The sequence below is a fragment of the Mustelus asterias genome, chromosome 27 (genome assembly GCF_964213995.1).
Source record: "Mustelus asterias chromosome 27, sMusAst1.hap1.1, whole genome shotgun sequence".
Classification (NCBI taxonomy): Eukaryota; Metazoa; Chordata; class Chondrichthyes; order Carcharhiniformes; family Triakidae; genus Mustelus; species Mustelus asterias.
The window spans coordinates 20,950,411-20,977,020 of record NC_135827.1 but is presented as its reverse complement, the minus strand read 5'-3'; the positions used below and the strand labels follow the sequence as shown (position 1 = coordinate 20,977,020).

Here is a 26,610-nt window from a genome sequence, read left to right as displayed (position 1 = left end):
AGATATCTTTTACTGAATTCAAATTCCACCATCTGCCGTGGTGGGATTTGAACCCGGGTCCCCAGAACATCATCTGGATTTCTGGATTAATAGTCGAGCGATAATACCACTAGGCCATCACCTCCCCATAAGTGTATCCTTCCTTGGGTAAGAACACCAATCTGTGTAAAATACTCTAAAGTGTAGTGTCCCCATATCAGGACAGGACATATCCCCAGGGATGATAATGGTGGCATCTGGGGCATTATCTGTAAGTTATGATTCCATGAGAATAACGATGCCATGCTGTTGCTTGACTCGTCTGTGAGACAGCTCTTCCAATTTTGGCACTAGCCTCAGATGTTAGTAAGGAGGACTTTGCAGTGTTGACAGGACTGTTTGTTTTGCCGTTGTGGTCCACTTTTGCCAAGTGGTCCGTCCGGTTTCATTTCTTTGTTGAGACTTTGTAGCGATTGTTACAACTGAGTGGCTTGCAAGGCCACTTCAGAGGGAAGCTAAGAGTCAACCACATTGCGGTGGCTCTGGAGTCGCATGTACACCAGACCAGGTAAGGACGGCAGATTTCCTTCCCTAAGGGACATTAGTGAACCAGATGGGTTTTCCTTACAACCAACATGGTCATCAGTAGCCTCTTAATTCCAGATATCTTTTACTGAATTCAAATTCCACCATCTGCCGTGGTGGGATTTGAACCCGGGTCCCCAGAACATCATCTGGATTTCTGGATTAATAGTCGAGCGATGATACCACTAGGCCATCACCTCCCCATAAGTGTATCCTTCCTTAGGTAAGAACACCAATCTGTGTAAAATACTCTAAGTGTAGTGTCCCCAAGGCTCCTATATCAGGCCATTTACACAGTTTCAGAATAGGAGGTAAGCCCTTTAGAACTCTTAGCCTTCCTCTTTCCAAGGAGAACAGTCCCAACTGCTCCAATCTATCCTCATAGCTGATGTTTCTTGTCCCTGGAATCATTCTTGTAAACTTCGTCTGCACTCTCTCCAATGCATTCACATCTTTTCTATAGTGTGGTGCCCAGAATTGTACACAATATTCCAGCTGACATCTAACTATTGTCTTGTATAAGTTCAGCATAACCTTCTAGCTCTTTTACTCTATGCCCCGCTTAATAAAGTCCAGAATACTATAAGTTTTATTCATTGCCCTGTGCACCTGTCCTGCCATCTTCAACCTATGCGCTTATATACCCAAGTCCCGCTGCTCCTGCATTCTGCTAAGAAATTACCCCTTATTTTATACTGTCTCTCCATGTTATTCCTTTCACAATGCATCACTTCACATTTCTCCACATTGAACATCATCTGCCACCAATCTGCCCACTCCACCAACTTGTCTACATCCTTTTTGATGTTCTACACTGTCTTCTTCACATTTTACAATACTTGTAAGTTTTGTGTCGTCTGCAAATTGCCCCGGTACACCAAGATCTGGATCATTAATATGTATCAGCAGCTATACCAAAGGAGCAACTGGCATCAGCAGAGGATTAACAGGCTGGATCTCTTTTCTCTTGGGGAGCAGAAGTAACCAAATAAAGGTCATTCGAATTTTGAACGGTTTTGATAGAGTAGAAGCAGAGACAATGGGTCCGATTTTAGGGAAGAGCAAAAGTGGAGGCCAGCAATTTAACATAGCGAGGAGGAATCAATTGAAAGGAATAGTATAGATGCATTAAAGAGGATGTAAGCATGTGAGGGAGAATGGAATAGAGGGTTATGCTGATACAATTAGATGGGGAAAGACAGGGGACGGCTTAAATGGAGTATACACTCTAGAAAGTGTCAGTTGGGCCGAATGGTCTTATTATGTGCTGTAAATGACTGTACAACTCAACTGAAACTCTTAAGGCTCTGAATTTTTATTAATTCTGATGGATCTAAGCTGTGGTATACTGGATGTGCTGATAACATGGAACCAAATGCTACAACTATTTTATATAGAGACACAATTGGTGCAATGTTTCCACAATCATAGATAAGCTGCGTTAGGCAAAACATCAAACAAATTGCTGATGTTGTTGATATTCTATCACTTTCTTAAATCTGTAGCTTGCTTTTTTCCGTTGTAGCCATCGTTTCTTTCCTCGGCTTTAATAAAGGTTATCAGATCATTAAATGTTACCACGCCGTGAACAATTTCTCTCTTTCCACTTTCACCATCAACGTTACCTAAACAAACAAAGAGAAAAAAATTAATAAAGGTTAGGATATAATGGTGTAAGTTTCGATGACACCATACTGAACCTCTATAACTTCAGAACATACGGATATACGAATGGAACTAGGCCACTTAAGCCCCATGGGCCTGTTTCACAAATGTTCCATCGAGCAGTCTGGTCAGTTCTCCCTCTGTGAAGCATGGTGCTGGCGACATGAACCATAAGATTAGGCCCAAAAACATGCCGGCGCTTTCGGCATGAAGCATTCCGTTTTGTGCCAGAACAAACATACTGTCATTTTTTTGGTATGATTTTGCCCATTAATTCTGTTTCTCTCTCCACAAATGCTGCCAGACCTGATGAGTTTATCCAGCATTTTCTAGTTGCATTGCCCTCTGCCTGAGCAGTGATCTGGTGGGGAAGATCAAGGTTAGTTTATTTATTAGTGTCACAATTAAGGCTTACATTCACACTACAATGAAGTTACTGTGAAATCCCCCAGTCACCAAACTCCGGCGCCTGTTTTGGTACACTGAGGGAGAATTTAGCATGGCCAATGCATCTAACCACACGTCTTTCAGACTGTGTGAGGAAACCGGAGCACCCGGAGGAAACCCACGCAGACACGGGGAAAACGTGCAAACTCCACACAGACAGTGACCCAACTGGGAATCAAACCCGGGTCCCTGGCTCTGTGAGGCAGCAGTGCTCACCACTGTGCTACCATGCCACCCTTTACAGTATGCATTTATAACAAGAGCAATAAAATCAGTCATGACTCACAGTGTATTTGTTGATGAATGATCAAGACAAAGTGATTCAGCGCCAAAGTCCGAGATATCTTTCCAAGACTATCAGTTAACTTCACCTATCAGAGAAAACAGGTGGTTAAACTGTGGCAGTGTGTTTGATATTCATTACACTTTAGAAGTGGTACAAGTCACAATATTGCCAGCTACCTTCATTACAAAGTTAAAGTGAGGAAGATCACTTCTTGTAATTACGACTCTTTTTCATTAAACTGTTAAGTTTGGCCATTGAGTAATAATCCTATCGATATTGAACACCCAAAGATATTCTTCTGCCTGAACATGTAAATAAGTCAGTGTGTATAGATTAGCTGATCGAGTTGTACAGATTGTAAAGAGAGGCAAGGGGTTACTCAATTTACCTTAGATAGAATTGCATTCTCGCAATCTAAAGAAAATATATTTATCTGGAAAAGCAAAGGTTATGTTTTGAGTTGGAAGGGAAGTAAAACACAAAATAAAAAAATTGGTCAAAGCATTCCCTCAACAATAATTTGTTTCGATGTTCACGCCAGTGGGATTCCCCAGTCCCGCTGCAGTGAACGCAGACTTAGCTGAGCGCCAAATTCTCTGCCCTTGTTTGCAGCAGTGGCAGGACGTGAATGGTCAGAAAGTTTTGGCCTAGGCGGACTCTTTTGAAACATTTTCAACTTAGATATTTGTGTTCCCATAAGCACACGACAACTACAGCAATATAGGCATTCAAATAACAGGAGTGGTATAATGGCTGTAAACGTGAGTGACAGTCTTGGCTCAGGGGTAATCCTCTCATGTGTCAGAGTTGCATGAGTACATCTCAAGCATGGAAAGGAATTCAGTAAATATTTTTAAATATTCAGAAACGAACGTGAAGAAAACAGCAGCATAATTTTCCCTAAACACTGTTTGCTACACTTGGTGTTAAAATAGGAGAAATTATTTTAAAATCAAACATCCAATAATGGTGCATGAACACAGTGCTATATTGGCAGCCCAAATACCTATGGGGTTGCACCTATACAATCCAAGAGTGACCCATGTAGCAGCCACTTGATATTCGAGAATAAAATGGGGGTATGTTTGGACTGTCAGTGATTTTTATGTAAACATATCGTAACATGGCAAAAAACTACCCAGATATTGATGCAATCTCATTAACGGTTTGGAGCACTATTGCAATAATCTAGCTTGTAATTTATGTTTCAGACTAGCATAGCTTTTAGTTTTAGGAATTAATGTATTAACTGTAGGTAAATTGAGACATCTGATGGAGAAACTGATGTAAATGCAACTCAAACAAGCCTGGGTGTATTATATTTAACAGATAGCAGTTTGCAGCCTGTGTTTATAATACACCGAAAGCTTGTGTGGCTTTTGCTACCAAATAAACCTGTTGGACTGTAACCTGGTGTTGTTAAACTTCTTACTGTTTATAATACACCGTCAGAGTTGACAGTGAAACAAAAAACTTAAACAGTGGGTGACACATCTCTGGACCCCTTAGTGGAACAAGGGAGTCTGGGGAGAGGGTTATAGAGTTGTGTTGAAGGTAAAATAATTTGTTTACACTTCTGTTTGAGACCACTTCAAAAATTTCCACGTAGTCATAGAGATGGGGTGTGGGGCTTTTGTTGTCTATGGGTTTGCTCAGAAAGCAGGCAGCTGCACTTTTGGTTTAGACTGCGGATCACTTGAGTTGGAAGAGCCGAAGAAAATACGTTAGTCTGTCTTGCAACTTAAGCAGAAAAAATGCTAACTTTGTCATTCATTGTGTGGAATGTGGGTGAGACCCGTGCTCAGTTTCATGAGGGAAAAAGTAGCTGGAAGATTTCCCTAGCTTGAAGCTGGAGAAGAAATCAGTAGTGGTGATCACAGAGTCTGGTGGCAGAAGGCAGTTTGCAGTTAGTTTGGAAGTAGACAGCATGGTCAGTCAGCTTGGAACGGGTGGAATTTTACAATTTGTTTTCAACACGTTGGGCCCGATTTTACCATTGCATCGTGCCCGAAAAACGGGCGCGAAAATGTGGTAAAGTCGGGTGTGAGGCCATTAATGCGATCCACGCCTGCGTCTGCGCAAATGCTCACTTTACCGAGGCCCGGGAATGGCCATGATCCAATTCACGCCCAAAATGGGCGCAACGGCAATTTAGATGCTTTTGCATGCATTTAAATTGAATTAATGAACTGCCCGCCCAACTTTATCAGCATTTCCCCCTTTACCATCGCATTCGCGCGTCCAGATTGAGCGCAAAAAGGTCTGTTTCTGGCACTGCAGCTTCTGAAGACGCAAGTTCAGAGCTTCCAACGGCTCTCTGACTCAGATCGGTGGTGGTGGGGGGGAGGAGGGAGGTGGGCCAGATCATTCTCTGGTGAGGGGGCGGCGCAGGAGAAGGAAGGCCCAATCATTTTCTGTTGGGGGCGGGGAGGGGGGGGGGGGGGAGGAGGCGGGTCAGATGTATCTCTGGTGGATGGGGGGAGGGAGGGCAGATCGCTCTCTGGTGGGGGGGGCGGGGGGGGGGAGGGGGGGGGCAGAAGGAGGCCCAGATTGTCGTCTGGTGAGGGGGGGGGGAGAGAGGCGGCCCGATCATTCTCTGGTGGGGGTGAGGGAGGAGGGAGGCCAGGTTGTTGCCTGGTTGGGGGTGGGGGGGAGGACGCGGGTGAAATGTATCACTGGTAGATGAGTGTGAGGGTTGGGGAGGCCCAATCATTCTCTGGGAGGGGTGGGGGGGGGGGCGGTGGGGAGGAGGTGTGGGAGAGACCCGATCGTTCTCTGGAGGGGGGGGGGGGTGGGGGAGGCCCGATCATTCTCAAGGGAGTGTGGGGGGCGGAGGGAGGGAGGCCAGATGGATCTCGGGAAGGGTGGTGGGGGGGCGCGGGGGCAGGGTTGGTCTACTGCCACTCTGCGGGTGGTCAGTGGGGGGAAAAGGGGACAGAGGGTCGCAATCGGTTTGGGCAGTGGGCGGGGTGGGGGGCAGGCATGGGTGGATAATGGGGACAGCTATGTTGTAGGGGTGGGAGTGATGTCTGTGGCGGCCATTGCTCCTGAGCCGCTTTATCCGCTTTTTGCGGCCTGGGAGCGATGTGACAGGGGCGTGATTTTCAAATTTTTTTTTAAACTGCACACGCACAGTTTGAGCTCCGATCGTTTCAGGCGCGATAAGCCCTGCCCACAGCGCGATTCGGACTTGCAATTTGTTTTCAGGCTGAGTGCGCATGGGGGCACCTGAGAACAAATTCCCAAGTCAGATCTGAATTGTGCCCAGATTCAGCACTTAGAATGAAGATGGTAAAATCGTGCCCGTTGTCTCAGGTGAAAAAAGTGGAGGGCAGTCGGTCAGCTGCCTTGCCACATTCTCTCGTCATATTTTTTAACACTTTGAAAGAAAAATGGAACGGGCGGGTCCCACAACTTCATGCTGGGGGGCGGGGAGGTGGTAGGCTCTGGATGAGCCCACCCTGCCAGAAACTCCGCCCTAATAAAAGTGTGCACCAATCTGTAAAAAAAATTAAAGCAGAAATAAAAAGTGAAAGCAGAAACACCCCAGGGAATCCCCCCCACCCCCATGGACACAGAACTGCCCCCACCCCAGGAACCTCCCCTTCCCATCCCCCCCCCCCCCCCCACATGGATACAGGACCCTCTCCCTCAGGGAACCCCCTCCACGTGGACACCGGTCTCCCCTTCTCTTAGAGAACCCCACCCCAGCCATTCTCAGCCCCACAGGTATTGCCCTGTCGCAGGAGACGGCACAAAGCCACTGGATGCATCATTCATTACACCAGGGATGGCAGATGGAATCCCAAACAGGGCAGAAAGAGGTCATTTGGCCTAGCGAGTCTGCACCGACTCTCTGACAGAGCATCTTGCCCAGGCCTTCTCCACCACCCTGTCCCCCATTACCCCACACACTTCCCATCCATCTACCTACACATTCTGGGACACTAAGGGTCAATTTAGCACAGCCAATCCATCTAACCCACACATTTTTGGAGTGTGGGAGAAAACCTGAGGACCTGGAGGAAACCCACGCAGACATGAGGAGAACATGCAAACTCCACACAGACAGTGACCCAAAGCCAGTTTAAACCTGGGTCCCTGGCGCTGTGAGGCAGCAGTGCTAACCAGTGTGCCACCATTGCAACCTTATGGCCTGGTATCCCATTGGCCTCCACAGCAGGAAGCACTCCCGGTCCCCGCCCATGCCATAATCCTGAATGGAAGAATTCTGCCGTTAATGTAGAAAGAAAAATCTGAATATCCTAGGGACAAGAATGTACTCTAATTTGTCATTCAAGAAATACCTTTTCATTAAAGAGCTTTAAAATTGAGGATACCTGCATTTTTTCATAGAACAAATTGGTGTCAAGTTTTAAATTCTATTTTATTTTCTAACCATGTCAAATGAAAGATAAATCAGCAATAAAATTGTGGCTAAGAATTATTTCAGAGCGTATACTGATTTCCTCAATAGACTGCCAGGAAAAGTCAACAAGCGCATCTGTGGTTTGTGAAGAGAATCCCTTACCTTTTCGTACTGCTGGTAAATTATTTTGGACACTGGATCAGTGAGCTGCAGTTTTCCTTCATTAACTGATGACACAGCATTCCCCAGAGTGACTAAACCCAATATCGCGCTGCAGATAAATTAATAAAACAATAATTACATACTTACATTACCATCAAGGCATTAAGCTGTTTGTAATGGCTCGTATACTTCAGAAAGAGTTTGGTGATATGAAGTCAGAGAAGGTTCACCAGGTTGATACCGGAGATGAGGGGTGTAGCTTATGAGGAGAGATTGAACAGATTGGGTCTGTACTCGTTGGAGTTTAGAAGGCTGAGGGATCATCTTATAGAGACATATAAGATAATGAAGGGGCTGGATAGGGTAGAGGTAGAGAGATTCTTTCCACTTAGAAGGGAAACCAGAACTAGAGGGCACAGCCTCAAAATAAGTGGGGGCCGGTTCAGAACAGAGTTGAGGGGGAACTTCTTCTCTCAGAGGGTAATTAATCTCTGGAATTCTCTGCCCATTGAAGTGGTGGAAGCTTCCTCGTTGAATATGTTTAAATCACGGGGAGATAGATTTCTAATCGATAAGGGAATTAAGGGATATGGGGAGCAGGCGGATAAGTGGAACTGATTCGCCTCAGATCAGCCATGATCTTGTTGAATGGCGGGGCAGGCCCGAGGGGCTAGATGGCCTACTCCTGCTCCTATTTCTTATGTTCTTATGTTCTTAAGTCACTCTGTGGAGCTATTTAGAGCATTAAGAATGACTTCCAATCGTCTCTTGTTGTGCTCTGTGGTAGAATTAGAATACTGGAATTGGCAAAACTATTGGCTGTACCTGGTATTTTTCACAATCAACCAGTGTAACATTTCATATCAGTGATATAATGGACATCTTGGATGATTTATATGGGCATTGCTTTGTACCTTTGCAAAGTTAAAAACCAACCTCAAACTCAATTGCTTCTACTCTGCCTTCAGTCCTGCGAGCCATGTGATAAGAAAGTTATGCACAGACTGCGTAGAAAACAGTTAACTTTTTGCAGTTGTAATTGGCTTGGATTATAGAAAAATAGAAACTAAAAGCAGAAGTAGGCCATTTGGCCCTTTGAGCCTGCTCTGCTATTCACTCTGATCATGGCTGATCATCAAAATCAATACCCTGATCCCGCCTCCCCCCCCTCCCCCCCCCACCCCTCCCCTCACCCCCCCACCCCCCATATGTACCATGGTTGTACTGCTGGTTTGCGGTGGACAGAAAGGATCGAGCATGTGGACATAAAGAAAGAGGATGTGTTGGAACTATTGAATGGCATCAAGGTTGGTAAGTCGCCGGGACCGGATGGGATGTACCCCAGGTTACTGTGGGAGGCGAGGGAGGAGATTGCGGAGCCTTTGGCGATGATCTTTGCATCGTCGATGGAGACGGGAGAGGTTCCGGAGGATTGGAGGATTGCAGATGTGGTCCCTATATTCAAGAAAGGGAACAGGGACAGCCCGGGAAATTACCGACCGGTGAGTCTAACCTCAGTGGTTGGTAAGTTGATGGAGAGGATCCTGAGAGACAGGATTTATGATCATCTAGAGAAGTTTAGTATGATCAAAAGTAGTCAGCACGGCTTTGTCAAGGGCAGGTCGTGCCTTACGAGCCTGGTTGAGTTCTTTGAAAATGTGACCAAACACATTGACGAAGGAAGAGCGGTGGATGTGGTCTATATGGACTTCAGCAAGGCGTTCGATAAGGTCCCCCATGCAAGACTTCTTGAGAAAGTGAGAGGGCATGGGATCCAAGGGGCTGTTGCCTTGTGGATCCAGAACTGGCTTGCCTGCAGAAGGCAGAGAGTGGCTGTGGAGGGGTCTTTCTCTGCATGGAGGTCAGTGACCAGTGGAGTGCCCCAGGGATCTGTTCTGGGACCCTTGCTGTTTGTCATTTTCATAAATGACCTGGATGAGGAAGTGGAGGGATGGGTTGGTAAGTTTGCTGACGACACCAAGGTAGGTGGTGTTGTGGATAGTTTGGAGGGATGTCAGAAGTTGCAGCGAGACATAGATAGAATGCAAGACTGGGCGGAGAAGTGGCAGATGGACTTCAACCCGGATAAGTGTGTGGTGATCCATTTTGGCAGATCCAATGGGATGAAGCAGCAGTATAATATGAAGGGTACCATTCTTAGCAGTGTAGAGGATCAGAAGGACCTTGGGGTCCGGGTCCATAGGACTCTTAAATCGGCCTCGCAGGTGGAGGATGCGGTCAAGAAGGCGTACGGCGTACTGGCCTTCATTAATCGAGGGATTGAGTTTAGGAGTCGGGAGATAATGCTGCAGCTTTATAGGACCCTGGTTAGACCCCACTTGGAGTACTGCGCGCAGTTCTGGTCACCTCATTACAGGAAAGATGTTGAAGCCATTGAAAGGGTGCAGAGGAGATTTACAAGGATGTTGCCTGGATTGGGGGGCATGCCTTATGAGGATAGGTTGAGGGAGCTTGGTCTCTTCTCCCTGGAGAGACGAAGGATGAGAGGTGACCTGATAGAGGTTTACAAGATGTTGAGAGGTCTGGATAGGGTAGACTCTCAGAGGCTATTTCCAAGGGCTGAAATGGTTGCTACGAGAGGACACAGGTTTAAGGTGCTGGGGGGTAGGTACAGAGGAGATGTCAGGGGTAAGTTTTTCACTCAGAGGGTGGTGGGTGAGTGGAATCGGCTGACGTCGGTGGTGGTGGAGGCAAACTCGTTGGGGTCTTTTAAGAGACTTCTGGATGAGTACATGGGATTTAATGGGATTGAGGGCTATAGATAGGCCTAGAGGTGGGGATGTGATCGGCGCAACTTGTGGGCCGAAGGGCCTGTTTGTGCTGTGGCTTTCTATGTTCTATGTTCTATATCCCTTGGTCCCTATAGCCCAAGCGCTATATTTAATTCCTTCTTGAAATCACACAACGCTGTGACCTCAACTATTTTTAGCATGGCCTATCAACCTAACCCACACATCTTTGGACTGTGGGAGGAATCCGAAGCACCCAGAGAAAACCCACGCAGACACGGGGAGAACGCGCAAGCTCCACACACACAGTGACCCGAGGCCAAAATTGAACCCGGGTCCCTGGCGCTGTGAGGCAGCAGTGGGATCAGCAGTGGGATCTCTATGCTCCCATACTGCCCACTAGGGCAGGTTAGTGACTATTCTGCACAGATTGAAAAATGTCTCACATGACATAGTAACCACGTTGTATGCACCTAATAGTCTTTCTTCTTGATAGATTCCATCAAACTATAGAATCCCAGCAGTGCAGAGGGAGGCCATTCAGCCCATTGAGTTTGCACCGTCTCTCCGAAAGAGCAACTTTCGCAGACCCATCCACCGGCCCTATCCACGTAACCCTGTGCATTTACCATGGCTAATTCGCCTAACCTACACAGCTTTGGACACTAAGGGGCAATTTAGCAAGGCCAATCCGCCTAACCTGCATATCTTTGTGCTGTGGGAGGAAACCGGAGCACCCGGAGGAAACACACGCAGACACAGGGAGAATGTGCAAACTCCACACAGACAGTGACCCAAGGCCGGAATCGAATCTGGGTCCCTGGTGCTGTGAGGCAGCAGTGTTAACCACTATGCCACCGTGCATCCCTTTCAAAAAAGGATTTAAAAGCTCTTGTCATACACAAAATATGATGGTGTAAACAGTTGCAGAGAGTAATAGGGAATCGAATTGGGAATACTTGTGAATTCCATATCCACATCTAATATCCTTTAGCAATTGCATGTGAAAATTAATTAGTCTTTAGTATAAGATTCCCAGTTTCACCATAAATTAATTCTTGGTATAGCGCCTACCCATTGGAGTCAACAACGACTGCATTGTCCATACTACTCGTTTTGAGAAGCTGGATGATGATCTGACAGGTGACTTCTGGAAGGACAATCAGAGGTGGGAGAATCTTCATCTGATTGATCGGTACATTCCACCAGCTGCAAAATCCAAAAGAAACCACAGGTCAATTCAATTAATAGAGTTGAGGTGATTTAATCGCTAAACTCCCTGCCACTCTAATTATCATTCTGGTCACCCCTTGAACTCTTCACAGTGGCCATAAATGTAAATATTAGTTGGGTCAGATAACTTTCTCTAAATATATAAGAACATAAGAATTAGGAACAGGAGTATGTAATTCAGCCCTCAGCCCTCCGACCAACACAATAATGGCTGATCTCATCTTGGCCTCATCTACACCTTCCTGCCTGCTCCCCATTTGCCTTCATCCCGCTACTAATTGAAAGCCCAACTATCTCCTCCTTAAATTTGTAAAGCGTTCTGGTGTCAACCGCACTCGGGGGTAGAGAATTCCACAGATTCACAATCCTTTGAGGGAAGTAATTTTTCCCAATTTCTGTTTTAAGTCTGCCATCTCTTAGCCCAAAACTATAGTCTCTCGTTCTAGAATGTTCAACAAGAGAAAACATCCATTCTATGTCTATCCTGTCAATCTCCTTTAGCATCTCACATAGATCTCCTCTCATTCTTCTAAACTTTAGCAAGTATAGGCCTAAACAGCTCAATCTCTCTTCATAAGACAAGATAATCCTATTTGGTTACAAATATTTAGCAACCATTACTACTCCTTATATTCTAATACATTGGCCACACCATTGGAACCTGTACGTTTGGAAACCTGAGTTGCAACGCAACTGATAAGGGTGCCAATATTTTATTCAGAATGACCACTAAATAATTTATCTATAATTTTCCAGTGGAGGAGTTTCTTTCTCAGAAATGTACTTACGCCACTGTGTGAATATCTCCTGTTTAAAATCATTACCTGACAAATGAGACACTGGGGACGATTTTGCCATCATGTTGCGCCTGTTTTCGAGTGCGAAAATTTGGTAAAGTCGGGCGTGAGGCGAGTAGCGCAATCTGCGTCCGGTTCCAAGGCCCGAAAATGGCCGCGATCGGGAACCCGTTCAAAATGGGCACAATGTCAATTTAAATGTTTTTGCATGGATTTCAATCCACTTAATGAGATGCATGCCCACCTTACCAGCACATCTGCCTTTACCACTGTACTTGCCCAATCTGGAATCAGCCTGGAAAAGATATGCTCCATAAAAGTCCGATTCGGGCACTCCATCAGTGAGGGTTAGTGAGGAGGTCAGTGCCTACCGTTGGAGAATGGGATTTTCCGAGCATGCTCGCCCCAAGACCAGAAAACTCCACCCGAGGTCAACAGACCTTTGCGTGGTTCATGTTCCACCTGCTACAATTCCCATGGTGGGCAGGACGGGAAAATTCCACCCAGAGAATTGTTTGATTAACTATACCTCAGCACATTGGAGAACCAATCAGCTCACTTTAATTCTGTACCTCTTTTGGTCACAGGCTGCCTGCAGAAACCCTTTCTCTTCCATCCAATTGTCACTGAGGAATTTTGACCTGTATTAGTGCAGGATAAATAACAATTGAATAGTTAATTTTCAGAAATTCAAACATAAATGCCCAATGCCGGATTATTTTTCTCAGGTTGTTACTATAATGGTGTCAAAAAGCTTCCTAAATTTAAATAATTTTGTCTAATTAATCATAGAATCCCTACAGTGCGGAAAGAGGCCATTCGGCCCATCGAGCCTGCACCGACCACAATCCCACCCAGGCCCACATAAGACCATAAGACATAGGAGCGGAAGTAAGGCCATTCGGCCCATTGAGTCCACTCCACCATTCAATCATGGTTGATTTCAACTCCACATAACCCCACATATTTATCCTGCTAATCTCCCGACAATTTAGGGTCAATTTAGCATGACCAATCAACCTAACCCGCACATCTTTGGACTGTGGGAGGAAAACGGGGCAACCAGAGGAAGCTCACGCAGACACAGGGAGAATGTGCAAACTCCACACAGACAGTGACCCAAGGTTGGAATTGAACCCGGGTCCCTGGCGTGTGAGGCAATGCGCTAACCATTGTGCCACCATGCCACCCACATTTTGCTGAAATATTTTTATCAACCCTGCTAAACCTTACTGCATTCATCATGCCACCAAAGAGGCTAAGTAGTAACTGGCAATTCCTTCCAATGCACACCAATGGCAAGCAGTAAGACTGGATGAGATGCCTGGTCAGCCATATATTGAAAACAGCCCTCTATCATCACAATTCAAAGCTTCAGACTACAATATGCATGTAAAAGTGCACGTTGCCACGGCAACTCGGGCATGCTGCGTGAACTGTAACACACCACCACCAAAGCCTTTTCATTAATGTTATTTCTGGCGGGCGGCACAGTTGTCAGCACTGCTACCTCACAGCTCCAAGAACCTAGTTCAATTCTGGCCTTGGGTGACTGCCTGTGTGGAGTTTGCATGTTCTTCCTGTGTCTGCATGGGTTTCCTCTGGGTGCTCTGATTTCCTGCCACAGCACAAAGGTGCGCAGGTCAGGTGGATTGGCCATGCTAAATCATGATGTGGAGATGCTAAATCATCCATTAGTGTTCCATGATGTGTAGGTTAGATGGATTAGCCATGGCAAATGTGTGAGGTTACAGGGATAGGACGGGGGAGAAGGCATGGGTAACTTTAACTGTCAGAGGTTTGGTGCAGGCACGATGGGCCAAATGGCTTCTTCTGTACTTTAGGGATTGTATAATTCTATGACACCGAGTTGAAATTAAAATTGGCAATTCAGATTTGATGTATCGATTGAAACCACATAACTTTCCACACTTGACGTGAATGGGAAAATTTGGGAGAAAGTCACCGGGAAAAGCTGCAGCATATTGAACTGGGTCTTGGAGGACCTGATCCCACTGGTCAACATGTGGCAGGAAATGTTTGCCTCCATTGGCAACCTTTACAGCCTAGACCTGCCGTAGAGGCAAGTGTGAGTAAACAGAGTATCGGCAAGAACTTACCCAGGTGGAAAATAGTAAAAACAAGGAAATAAGAATACTCATCTGAACTGCCCATGTAGACCTTAAAATGGAACACCAGTAAAATCAGGGAAATAAGAATACTGGTTCAAACTGTTTTTTCCAATTGGACAGGAATTCCATACCTTCGTCATGGAATTAATTCCATGGAACACAGGATGCCAGGTCTATCTGCAGCTTACCAAAACAAAGTCATACAATGTAAAGGGAAGTGCTGAACATTTTCAGGTTTGCAAAGAGGACGTGCCTCGAGCGCATGGATGGATGGATTATCAGAAAATCTCCCTGTGTCCTTCACCGAGTATCAAGGAGATTAATCTCGATCTCCTGGAGATTCCGGGAAGTTCCATGAATGTTAGCTATCCAAGTTGAAATTCAGCTCAATGCACAACTTCCTTTGTAAACTATAAAGGGCGGCACGGTAGCACAGTGGTTAGCACTGCTGCTTCACAGGTCCAGGGACCTGGGTTCGATTCCCGGCTTGGGTCACTGTCTGTGTGGAGTTTGCACATTCTCCTCGTGTCTGCGTGGGTTTCCTCCGGGTGCTCCAGTGTCCTCCCACAGTCCAAAGATGTGCGGGTTAGGTTGATTGGCCATGCTAAAATTGCCCCTTAGTGTCCTGAGTTGCGTAGATTAGAGGGATTAGCGGGTAAAATATATGGGGGTAGGGCCTGGGTGGGATTGTGGTCGGTGCAGACTCGATGGGCCGAATGGCCTCTTTCTGTACTGTAGGGTTTCTATGATTTCTATGATAAACTTCCTCTTCCCTGAACCTCAGAGTGGTCTCTTCAGCTTCTCCTGCCATCTTCATGATTTTAAGATCAAATCTAGATGTCAACTGTGCTAAAAGTTCCATTTCTCTATCAAGGCTTACTCGCAGGCTACTCTCAGTGATGGTTAATCCAGCTTCACTGTTCAGTGGTAATAACTCTGCACTCATGCCTCGCTACGCGTTGGTCAATGTAAATGCAATCAGGTCGCTTAAACAACATTTGGTCAGACAACTCTACAGAGTGCGGTGAAAGACTGCAGGGTTTCTGCTATTTCACTCCGGGTTTATGCTTGAAGAAGTAACAAAGACTGGAGTAATTGAAATCTGGCAGCGTGTATACAGGTGCATCCTCTGTGCTCAACTTGTAAAGTTTAAGTATTAAAGTTTATTTATTAGTGTCACAAGTAGGCTTACATTAACACTGCAATGAAGTTACTGTGAAAATGCCCTAGTCGCCACACTCCAGCACCTGTTCAGGTACACTGAGGGAGAATTTAGCATGGCCAACGCATCTAACCAGCACATTTTTCAGACTGTAGGAGGAAACTGGAGCACCCGAAGGAAACCCACGCAGACACGGGGAGAATGTGCAGACTCCGCACAGACTGTGACCCATGTCGGGAATCAAAATTGGGTCCCCGGCACTGTGAGGCAGCAGTGCTAACCAACTTGTGTCCCTCAAGACTGGCAGACTTGCAAATTTATCCTGATAGGATGAATAGTTTTAAGGGATCATTCACTTTTCCTGGGGTGCATGCATTCTGTTTAGTTTCTTTGCTTGCCAGTTTCGTCAGGAGAAGAAACAACATTGAATATCACCAAAGTCCCATCTCAAAATCAACAGAGGTTCGGAGATGAAAAGAAAGCCTTTCGGGTAAAAGGCAGGTATGAGCGTTCCTGTGTTGGATAGAAAAATGCTACTTCATGACTTACATGTAATTACGGACAGAATCTGGGAGTATCACCACACAGCGCTGCCCTTCTTTCAGATCTTTCGCCACTCTCACGGCTCCACACAGGGCACTACCAGAACTCCCACCTACACGGCAGGAAAGATGGAAACAAAACGTCACTCACAGGCTCATGTTCATCGTACATTGGGCCAGATGTTTTCAGTCAATGTTGAAGCAACAACGCTCACCACGACATCAAACAAAACTGCCCACAAACACTTAGCGATCGCTGAGGCATGGATTTCCATTTTCCTGATGCGAGTTTGAATCTGCCAGGGTAAAGGATTTCTATGTGCCTCGCAATAATAATCTCATCAAGCAGGGCAAATAACAAATCACATTGAAGTATTCCCATTGACAACTCGTAAAGTGAACTGATTATTCTTCATGTAGAGCTACGCATTACAGTGAAATAAATGTTTGGGACATACACATGGGATTAATAGAGAAGGAAAAGAGAGAATGCAGAATGTAATGTTATAGTCATAGCTAGGGTGTAGAGAAAGATCAACTTCATGTGAGGTAGGTCCATTCAAAAGTCTGATGGCAGCAGGGAAGAAGCTGTTCTTGAGTCGGTTGGTACGTGACCTCGGACTTTTGTATCTTTTTCCCGACGGAAGAAGGTGGAAGACAGAATGTCCGAAGTGCGTGGGGTCCTTAATTATGCTGGCTGCTTTGCCGAGGCAACGGAAAATGTAGACAGAGTCAATGGATGGGAGGCTGGTTTGCGTGATGGATTGGGCTACATTCACGACCTTTTGTAGTTCCTTGCGGTCTTGGGCAGAGCAGGATGCATACCAAGCTGTGATACAGCCAGAAAGAATGCTTTCTATGGTGCATCTGTAAACGTTGGTGAGAGTCGTAGCGGACATGCCGAATTTCCGTAGATGGTCAAGATGTGATGACACTATTTTGAAGAGCGGGGGAACTATCCCCTGTGTCCTGGCCAATACTTAGCCCACAGTATATCAGGATACTTTGGTGGACATGCCAAAATATCAGTGAAGAATCTTGCTAATTCAGCCTTAAAGATATTCAATGACCCAGCTTCCACTGCTCTTTGGGAAAGAGAACTCCACAAACTAACAGTATTTGAAGGAAAAGATGTCTCTGCGTCTCTGTCTTAAATGGCAGACCATTTTATGTTTAAACTGTGTCCGTAACAGCTGTTAAGTGGCTTCAAGATTGTGGTACCCCGATCTGCCCAGTCTTGTCCTGAAAGCTAAACCAATAGAGCCCAATTTTTCAAAAAGATCTCATGTCATGCTGGGACCAGTTTGGCCCTTTTGCAAATATCCAAAACCATAACTCATAATGACTCTGAAAACTTTGGTTTTCTCCAAATTCTGTCAGACCAATAATGTCAATTTGACTCTAATGTGAAGGTGCTTCAGAGAAGACAAGCAAATCTTCAGCTGCCTCACTAATGCCATTTTGGTTCTTTCCCTTAACTAGATGAAGGGATACTATTCAAAACCTTGAAAAAGATACTTCTTGCAATGTACAATTCCTAGAATCCCTACAGTGCAGAAGGAGGCCATTCAGCCCATCGAGTCTGCAGCAACCACAATCCCACCCAGCCCCTATCCCTCTTACCCCAAGTATTTACCGTGCTACTCCCCCTGACACTTGGGGGGAAATTATTAGCAAGGCCATTCAACCTAACCTGCACATCTTTGGACAATTGTCTAGGAGGCATCCTTTCTCCTTAGTTAATTTTATAATCAAAATAGTATGACATTAAGGGAAAATTATGAGGCTATCTCCCAGCACATAGATATCAATGAACAGACAATAGTGGAGAGCAAATGGGCAGCATGGTGGCACAGTGGTTAGCACTGCTGTCTTAAAGTGCCAGGGATCCGGTTCAGTTCTGGCCTCGGGTCACTGTCTGTGTGGAGTTTGCACATTCTCCCCGTGTCTGCGTGGGTTTCCTCCTGGTGCTTTGGTTTCCTCCCACAGTCCAAAGATGTGCGGGTTAGGTTGATTGGCCATGCTAAATTGACCCTAGCATTAGGGGATTAGCAGGGTAAGTATGTGGGGCTACGTGAATAGGGCCTGGGTGGGATTATGATGGGTGCAGACGGTGGCCTCCTTCTGCACTATAGGCATTCTATGATTTTATGAAATTTTCAATTTTGCAATAATCATTTGTTACTTGCAAACTTGTCTCACAATTTAAACAAAATCTGTTCAATAATAACCAGGAAGCAAATCCAAAACCACTTTCCTCAAACTACTTGTTCTATCATTTCATTCATGCTAGCTGTAGAATGGACTCACTCTTTATAAAGTGCTCTCTATTGATGGGATTTCAACTGTATAAGGATGTGGGAAATGCGACGGCATTATCAATTACATTTTTAGGCCCCACCATAGGGTTCAGTAGATGCCATGTTTATATAACACCAGTGTCTTCTTTGATAGACCATTGAGTTAAAGATAATGGCTCCGTGACAGAAGTGTCCATCAAATTCCCCAAGGTAGCTGCTACAACCTATCAGATGAATACATGCTATGCAACACAAGTACTGAGGCATGCTTTAAAACCATGACTATTGTTAAGACTCAAGTATCCCTTTATGGAACATTTGAGGCAACGTTTCTTTTCCAAGGTCTGTTTCCAGTGCTGGTAATTATTAAGGAGCTGCGCTAGTCGATAATAACATCCTGCGAGAGATCGACCATTTAAGTTTCCAGTTGTGCTCTGGACCAAATTCAGGACATCTGTATTTGGTTATATTTAGATCAAAAGCAATAAGTCCCACAATTCAATTACACCCCCACCTGGGAAACATGATCGTTGGGAAGATGTGCATTGTGAATATCATTTGATACAAAAGCAGGAATAAGATCATGTAAGTACTGTCTGAAACATGGTTTACCACACAGCAATCCTTCTTTTTTGATCAACATCCGAGCCATTGCAAAGCTTTCCTCATCATTTGTCTTCACCCATTTGTCAATCACCTTTTTGAGAAAGAACATTCTTGTTACTATTATGTGGGAGAATGTTGCTCTGAAGAATCATAGAATCCCTACAGTACAGAAGGTCGTCATTCGGCCCATCGAGTCTGTACCGACCGCAAACCCACCCAGGCCCGATTCCCGTAACTCCACACATTTACCCTGCTAATCCCCCTGACACTAGGGTCAATTTAGCATGGCCAATCAACCTAACCCACACATCTTTGGACTGTGGGAGGAAACCGGAACACCCGGAGGAAACCCACGCAGACACACGGAGAACGTGAAAACTCCAAACAGACAGTGACCGAGGCCGGAATTGAACCCAGGTCCCTGGCGCCGTGAGGCAGCAGTACTAGCCACTGTGCCACCCTTTAAAATTAAGCTAAAGGTCATAATATTTATAATTTAGCTATTTGGTTCTATCAGAAGTTACCAATTTGCCACTAAAGCATTTAATTAAACACATCTTTAAGTAGACACTGTTGTTGGGTAGGGAAATATTGCATGTGTTGCATTGGTAAGAGCTTGGTAATGGCACACTTCTACATTTTGTGATGGTATAGGCAGGGTTCTTGCCTATCCCACATGAGATGTGATATGAATCAGCTATGTTCCTCCAGAGGGGTCACACAGTGGTTAGCACTGCTGCCTCACAGCGCCAGGGACCAGGGTTTGATTCTCAACTTGGGTCACTGTCTGTGTGGAGTCTGCACCTTCTCCCTGTGTCTGCGTGGGTTTCCTCTGGGTGCTCTGGTTTCCTCCCACAGTCCAAAAAACATGCTGGTTAGATGCTAAATTGACCCTAGTGTTAGGGGGAATTAGCAGTGTAACTATGTGGGATTACGGGAATAGGGCCTGGGTGGGATTGTGGTCGGCGCAGACTCGATGGGCCAAATGGCCTCCTCCTGCCCTGTAGGGATTCAATGATTCACAGGAACTTCATTGCAGTGTTAATGTAAGCCTACTTGCGACACTAATAAAAATAAACTTTAAAGAAACATCAGAGAAAGAAACCATCATCCTGCCAGCCCCATGTATTTTGTTCAAAGCAGAAGCAAAGGTTTTGGAACAAGTTGGGATATATCCTTAATTGGTTCATACGTCAAAAGCCTATGAGGAAAAAATTGTCATGGTCTGTTGGAAGCAGCAGGAACATTCAGCTGAATAGCACCTCCTTATTCATTTATATTGGGCTCTTCCAAATTTTAAACAGCTCAAATCTCAAATGAGTGATGTTTACTGTCTGCTGAGGGAAGCTATGCCAATAAATCATTTCTAAATTATAATGCCAAGCAGAAGCAAGAGTGGTTCTTCTCCAGACCATCATTACTGAAAGCAATTTTTGGATCTATTTTCAAATGGAAAGCACTTGCAATGAAATTAGCCTTAAATGTTGCACATTTTAAACAAAGATTCAAGCTGAATGAATTCGAAATATCATATTGTCCTCATTTTATCATAAATTACGGTTAGTGAGACCGTTAAATAATTATGACCATTGTTTGGGGTGTCAGGACATACTTTTCTGTCCATTCCTGTGGGTATAAATGTGTGGCCAATTCCTTCCACTTCATATGAAGTCTTGACTGTCAGGTTCAGTGCGTCTGGTTCAGCCATGGTTGATCCTTCAGGGTCAACACCAATGATCTAACAAGGATAAAGAAGGTGAATTACATTTTCCTGACTTGACTTAGCTAAAATTGCAGCAGAGTTCTGGTTACATAAAATGACCACTTTCTACGGTTTCAACCTTGGAATGAGGTTAGTGAGCTCTTCGTCAAATATTGCACCATCACAATGCCGAGATTTCAGTGATGTATATGCTCTAAGAGCCATATAATGTTGGTAGCGCAGACCTCTGTCATTATAAATGAGACTAGTAAATATGACACAACAATACTTTATTTGCAAGAGTTTGGTAACAACACACTTAGGTCACTGTCTGTGCGGAGTCTGCACATTCTCCCCGTTTCTGCATGGACTTCCTCCGGGTGTTCCAGTTTCCCCCCACAGTCTAAAAGATGTGCTCATTAGGTGCATTGGCCATGCTAAATTCTCCCCTCAGTGTACCCGAACAGGCGCCGGAGTGTGGCAACTCGGGGATTTTCACAGTAACGTCATTGCAGTTTTAATGTATGCCTATTTATGATGAATGAATAAATAGATAAACTTCTGTATTTTATGATGGCATGGAGAAAAAGGACACGCCTTTGTGATATTGGCAGGGGTGGGGTGAGGGGGACTGTGAAATTACATAGACGGGATCCCCGAGGAATATCCACCTGCACTGATCTCACAGCGATTTTATGCTGGGGCAGGCAGAACCTCAGATGGGTTGCCCCCCACCACCCCCCCCCCCCTTGCCCCTGTTGAGGCCCTTAACTGGTCAGTTATTGGACACTAATGGCTGTATCCTGCTCTGCCTCAATTTGTAGGGTGACGGGTAGATGACAGCTCAGGGAGGAGACCCGATATGAAAGAAGATCAATCTTAGGCAGGAAAAAGGTGTGGGTGAGAGCCTCTATCATAAGCCCCTTTCTGACTGGGGGGTGCCCTCCCCTTAAGGCCAGGTGACCTCCAGACCGCCCATCACCCGCCCCTGCATTCTCAGCCTATCCCCTGAGATCCCGATCACCCCCCTTTTTAATCCTCCAGGACTTTCCTACCCTCTCCAGCCTGAGACCCCAACACTTAGCTGGACCTCTGATTCCTAGGACTTAGGCTCTGACAGCTCCATGCAGTGCCTCTTCCAGCCACTGTAGCGCTGTTGTCGGAGGCACTGGAGAACTGTCAGTCAATCTGACTGGCCGGCAACTCTGCAAAGTGGGGCTTCCTTCTAACTGAGGCAATCAATGCTCCTTAGAGTGTAAAATGGCAGTGGGTCTCTCAGAGTTAGAGGCAATGTTTTCTCTGCTGTCTCTTCAGAATGTGGGGCCCTAGTCCTTGCCTTCATAAAAGTTCGGCCATTGTGCTTTCAAGTGTGGTTCATTTTCTTGGCCAAATATTCCCTCTTTTTATGAGCATAAAATTCAAGGCACCCGAACTCCCAAAATTGAAAGTGACCTACCTCTGGATTCATGCACACATAACCGGATAGATATCTGCAGTCCCTCAACAAATACAAATTAATTATTCTAACATTAGTAATTACAGTTGACAGGCAAGGCTGGCAGATTATTACACGGATACTGTTACCCTCTAAAAGGCAATAGAAAGTTATCATCTTTTTCAAGTATCTCTTTCATTGCAAAGGCAGTGGCCGATTCAATATTAGTGAATAGGCTTACTCATTTGGCATTCATTTATTTTCTATGACATGAAGTACCTGACACTCAGGACATTTTTCCTTGAATTTCCTTGCTATGCCAGTGAGGGTACCGCCAGTTCCAGCACCTGCTACCAAAATGTCGACTTGTCCTATAAATATCAAACAAAATGGAAAATCCGTCAAATGTTGGAATTAGTAATGAGCCAATGATTTCACAAACACATTAAAGATCATCAGAGCTACTGGCACTCCAGATTCTGACTTTGTACCTGAAGCACTCTTCTGAGTGGAGATAAGTTTGTAAATAAAGGGAATCTGGTGAAGGGACACCGGCCTCTGAGGAGTTATTTCAATGAGGTTACTCTTTGCTCCTTATTAAGAGACATGGGTAGGCACTGTCATTCTTTTGATTAATTCAGTCGAAAGATATGCCTATACAACCACAAATAATCCGCACTCTGTAAACATCTGCCAATGAAGATGATCCACTCCTCCAGAGCAAGATTAACATGGAGGCCTAAGGTTACCAATGCCCTCCTAGGACCTAGTACCTGAAGAGAGAGAGAAAGGGTAAGAATGAGAGAAAAGTCATGATAAAAAAAGTCGATTGATGGAAGGTTATTTGGAAAGGTGGGAGCAGAAAAGCTGAATGATTTCAGAGGAGAGTTCCAGAAACTGGGCCATAGGGGCTGGAGAGGTTACCATTCATTGGTGGATCACAAAGGATAAAAGATCATCCAGCGCTTGGACTGGAATACATGGTGGAGAAGATAGGATTTAAACATGAAGACAAAGGTCCTGAAGTCTGAATTGGGGAGCAAAGAAAGCGTAATAAATGTTCAGAACTGTGGACAGATAAATTCTCAGGCTGAGTAGATTTGGATTAGCAGAAGTTGTGGGGAGGTGGGAAACTTTGACATTTGAGAACTCATTGCTCAATGCCATGCAGTTGTTGACATACATTTTGGCACATGGTGTGGCATAGGGGTGTGCTGGCAAATACTTTGGGGCGGCACGGTAGCACAGTGGTTAGCACTGCTGCTTCACAGCTCCAGGGACCTGGGTTCAATTCCCGGCTTGGGTCACTGTCTGTGTGGAGTTTGCACATTCTCCTCGTGTCTGCATGGGTTTCCTCCGGGTGCTCCGGTTTCCTTCCACAGTCCAAAGATGTGCGGGTTAGGTTGATTGGCCATGCTAAAAATTGTCCTTAGTGTCCTGAGATGCGTAGGTTGGAGGCTTTAGTGGGTAGATATGGGGGTAGGGCCCGGGTGGGATTGTGGTCGGTGCAGACTCGATGGGCCGAATGGCCTCTTTCTGTACTGTATGATTTCTATGATTTCTATGAGCTTGCAGTGGACCAAATATGGCACACAAATCTGACCTCTGGGTTGAACAGAATACTGTGATATGAAAGGGGTTTTCCTAAACAGCCAGATAAGATAGAGTCAATACCAGAGAGTAGTGGCAAGTAAGATGATTTCAGTTTTGCTGACATTGCGGAGGCATCCAACACTTGAGAGATATTCAGTCATTTGGTACAACCGCCCTAAAGATGATGGTGCTGGGAGAGAGTTTGAGTTTGCTGTCAATGTCCGTATAGAAGCTAATTCCAGTGCTTGTAGGTGTTGGTACAAGGCAATAGCTTGTAGCTAATGAATAGGAAGGATCTTGAAATCACTCTGGGTTACACCAAATTAAATCCATAAGCACAGAAGGAGAAACTAAGTAAGTTTATTTATTAGTCACAAGTAGGCAATGAAGTTACTGTCAAAATCCCCTAGTCGCTACACTTGGGCACCTGTTTGGGCACACTGAGGGAGAATTTAGCATGGCCAATCCATTTAATGTGCACATCTTTGGAGTGTGGGAGGAAACCGGAGCACCCGGAGGAAACCCATGCAGACACGGGGAGAACGTGCAGACTCCACACGGTGTCAGTGTGGGCTGTATTAAACTCAGTGTGGGGGTGTATTAACTATCTATCAAAATCAAATAAATAAAATAATCTCCAGCATTAATGTTTCTGGTTTAAATGCAAATTCTAGCTGTGCGCAAATTTAGAAAATAAGAAAATTGTGCACAATCGAACCATTTGATTGTGACAATGACATCCTGGAACACTGGCATGAACACTCCTGGAAATTCATCCTAGTTTGCATTAGACCTCATGTTCAGGTGGACAAAGGGTGTGAAGACTTCCATCCGCTTGGCAACTACATTGTGACCTGCTTTATTTTTTCACTGAAAGCTAACATGCAAGGATAGCATGAGTATAACAGAGCTTATTGCTCAGCCATTATTCCAACCTACAATACCATTCGGGCACAAGGTGTTTTGTGTGTTCTTGGACAAGTTAAGAATAGCTCCTGCAAAGAATCACTATCCATTATACTTACCATCGCACTGTTCCAGAATTTCCTCCGCAGTAATGTCATAATGCGCTAATGGATTGCCAGCATTTTGATACTGTGGATAAAATAAATATTGATGCTAAGTTTCCCATTTAAATCAAGGCAATAGATTTAGAGACAAGCCTTCAGAATTGCTGGGGAGGCTGCAGTTTCAAAACTTTCTGAAAGTTATACTATACTTTATTTGAACTTAAATGGCTTGCACCCCCTTATGTCCCATGAGGGTATCTACTTTGATTTGATTTATTGTCACATGTACTGGGATACAGTGGAAAGTACTGTTTCTTGTGTGCAAGACACAGGCAAAACACACTGTTCATAAAATACATAGGGTGCAGAATATAGTGTTTCAGTTACAGGTAGGGTGAAGAGAAATATCAGCTTAATATATGATAGGACCATTCAAATGTCTGATGACAGCAGGGAAAAGTTATTTATTAGTCACAAGTAGGCTTTCATTAACACTGCACTGAAGTTACTCTGCAAAACTCCTAGTTTCTGCACTCTGGCGTCTGTCCAGGTACATTCAGGGAGAATTTAGCATGGCCGATGCACCTAATCAGCACGTCTTTCGGACTGTGGGAGGAAACTAGAGCACCCGGAGGAAACCCAGGGAGAACATGCAGACTCCACACAGATAGTGGCCCAAGTTGGGTCCCTGGCGCTGAGGCAGCAGTGCTAACCACAATGACACTGTGAAGAAGCTGCTGTTGAATCTGTCTGTTTTCAGACTTTTGTATCTTTTCCTAACAGATGAAGGTGGAAGGGAGAATATCTGGGGTGTGTGAGGTACTTGGTTATGCTGGCTTCTCCCCCGGGGCAGCGGGAAGTGTAGACGGGGTCAATGGATGGGAGGTTCAGTGTTTTGCTAGATGCATTTTTTTGAAATATATATCGCACAATGTATTGTAATATAAAGAGGGTGGCAGATTTATAGTAGTTATACTGAAAGATGAGTTTGCACCTGATCAAAAACATGCGAGTTTGGAATCTTGCTCTTCAGCATCCAGGCCATTCCAATGTGAGAGTCAGGACTATTGAGATTTGCAGCATTTGGTGTCCTCACCACTTCAACCCCCAAGGCTTTTAACATATCAGCCTACACAAAGGGAGATGATTAGGGAAATAGTTGCTAATCAGTGTAATGATACCAAAAATAAACACTGTTGAAATCTGCAAGTAACTCCAATAATAAAAACATACTGACATGCGAAAACACATTCATGAACTAGAAAAACCCAATCCTTTTTTCATAGAAATCATAGAAACCCTACAGTACAGAAAGAGGCCATTCGGCCCATCGAGTCTGCACCGACCACAATCCCACCCAGGCCCTACCCCCATATCCCTACATATTTCACCCACTAATCCCTCTAACCTACGCATCTCAGGACACTAAGGGGCAATTTTAACATGGCCAATCAACCTAACTCGCACATCTTTGGACTGTGGGAGGAAACCGGAGCACCCGGAGGAAACCCACGCAGACACGAGGAGAATGTGCAAACTCCACACAGACAGTGACCCAAGCCGGGAATCGAACCCTGGTCCCTGGAGCTGTGAAGCAGCAGTGCTAACCACTGTGCTACCGTGCCGCCTTTTTGTGTAAAGCCAATGTCTAATTAAGACAAGTATCCACTTTTGACCACAAAATGTTGTTGGAAATTTTTATTCCAGTTTTCCTTTCAGAGATTAAATCCTTGAATCTCCTGAGCTCATTTTGTTTGGCCCACAAGTCCAAAGTGAGAAACAGAAACATCGATAATAGAAGCAGTAGACCATTCGGCCCTTCGAGCCTGCTCCACCATTCATTGTGTTCATGGCT

The 26,610-nt window shown here is 45.1% G+C and overlaps 1 protein-coding gene across 2 annotated transcripts in view; it reads right to left on the bottom strand.

The window, feature by feature from the left end:
- Nucleotides 1–1,857: 1,857 nt before the first annotated feature.
- The window catches only part of LOC144480029 (cystathionine beta-synthase-like), a 58,955-nt gene continuing 34,202 nt past the window's right edge, over nucleotides 1,858–26,610 (bottom strand). For both annotated transcript variants that reach the window (XM_078199181.1, XM_078199180.1), the window contains exons 7-17: nucleotides 25,750–25,884; nucleotides 24,771–24,840; nucleotides 22,432–22,523; nucleotides 20,628–20,753; nucleotides 19,022–19,106; nucleotides 16,117–16,222; nucleotides 12,846–12,914; nucleotides 11,318–11,452; nucleotides 7,494–7,602; nucleotides 2,963–3,047; nucleotides 1,858–2,189 (exon numbers count right to left, since the gene is read on the bottom strand). In XM_078199181.1, coding sequence (XP_078055307.1) covers nucleotides 2,050–2,189; nucleotides 2,963–3,047; nucleotides 7,494–7,602; nucleotides 11,318–11,452; nucleotides 12,846–12,914; nucleotides 16,117–16,222; nucleotides 19,022–19,106; nucleotides 20,628–20,753; nucleotides 22,432–22,523; nucleotides 24,771–24,840; nucleotides 25,750–25,884 — 1,152 coding nt within the window. In that variant the 3' untranslated portion in view covers nucleotides 1,858–2,049. The remainder of the gene's footprint in view (nucleotides 2,190–2,962; nucleotides 3,048–7,493; nucleotides 7,603–11,317; nucleotides 11,453–12,845; nucleotides 12,915–16,116; nucleotides 16,223–19,021; nucleotides 19,107–20,627; nucleotides 20,754–22,431; nucleotides 22,524–24,770; nucleotides 24,841–25,749; nucleotides 25,885–26,610) is intronic.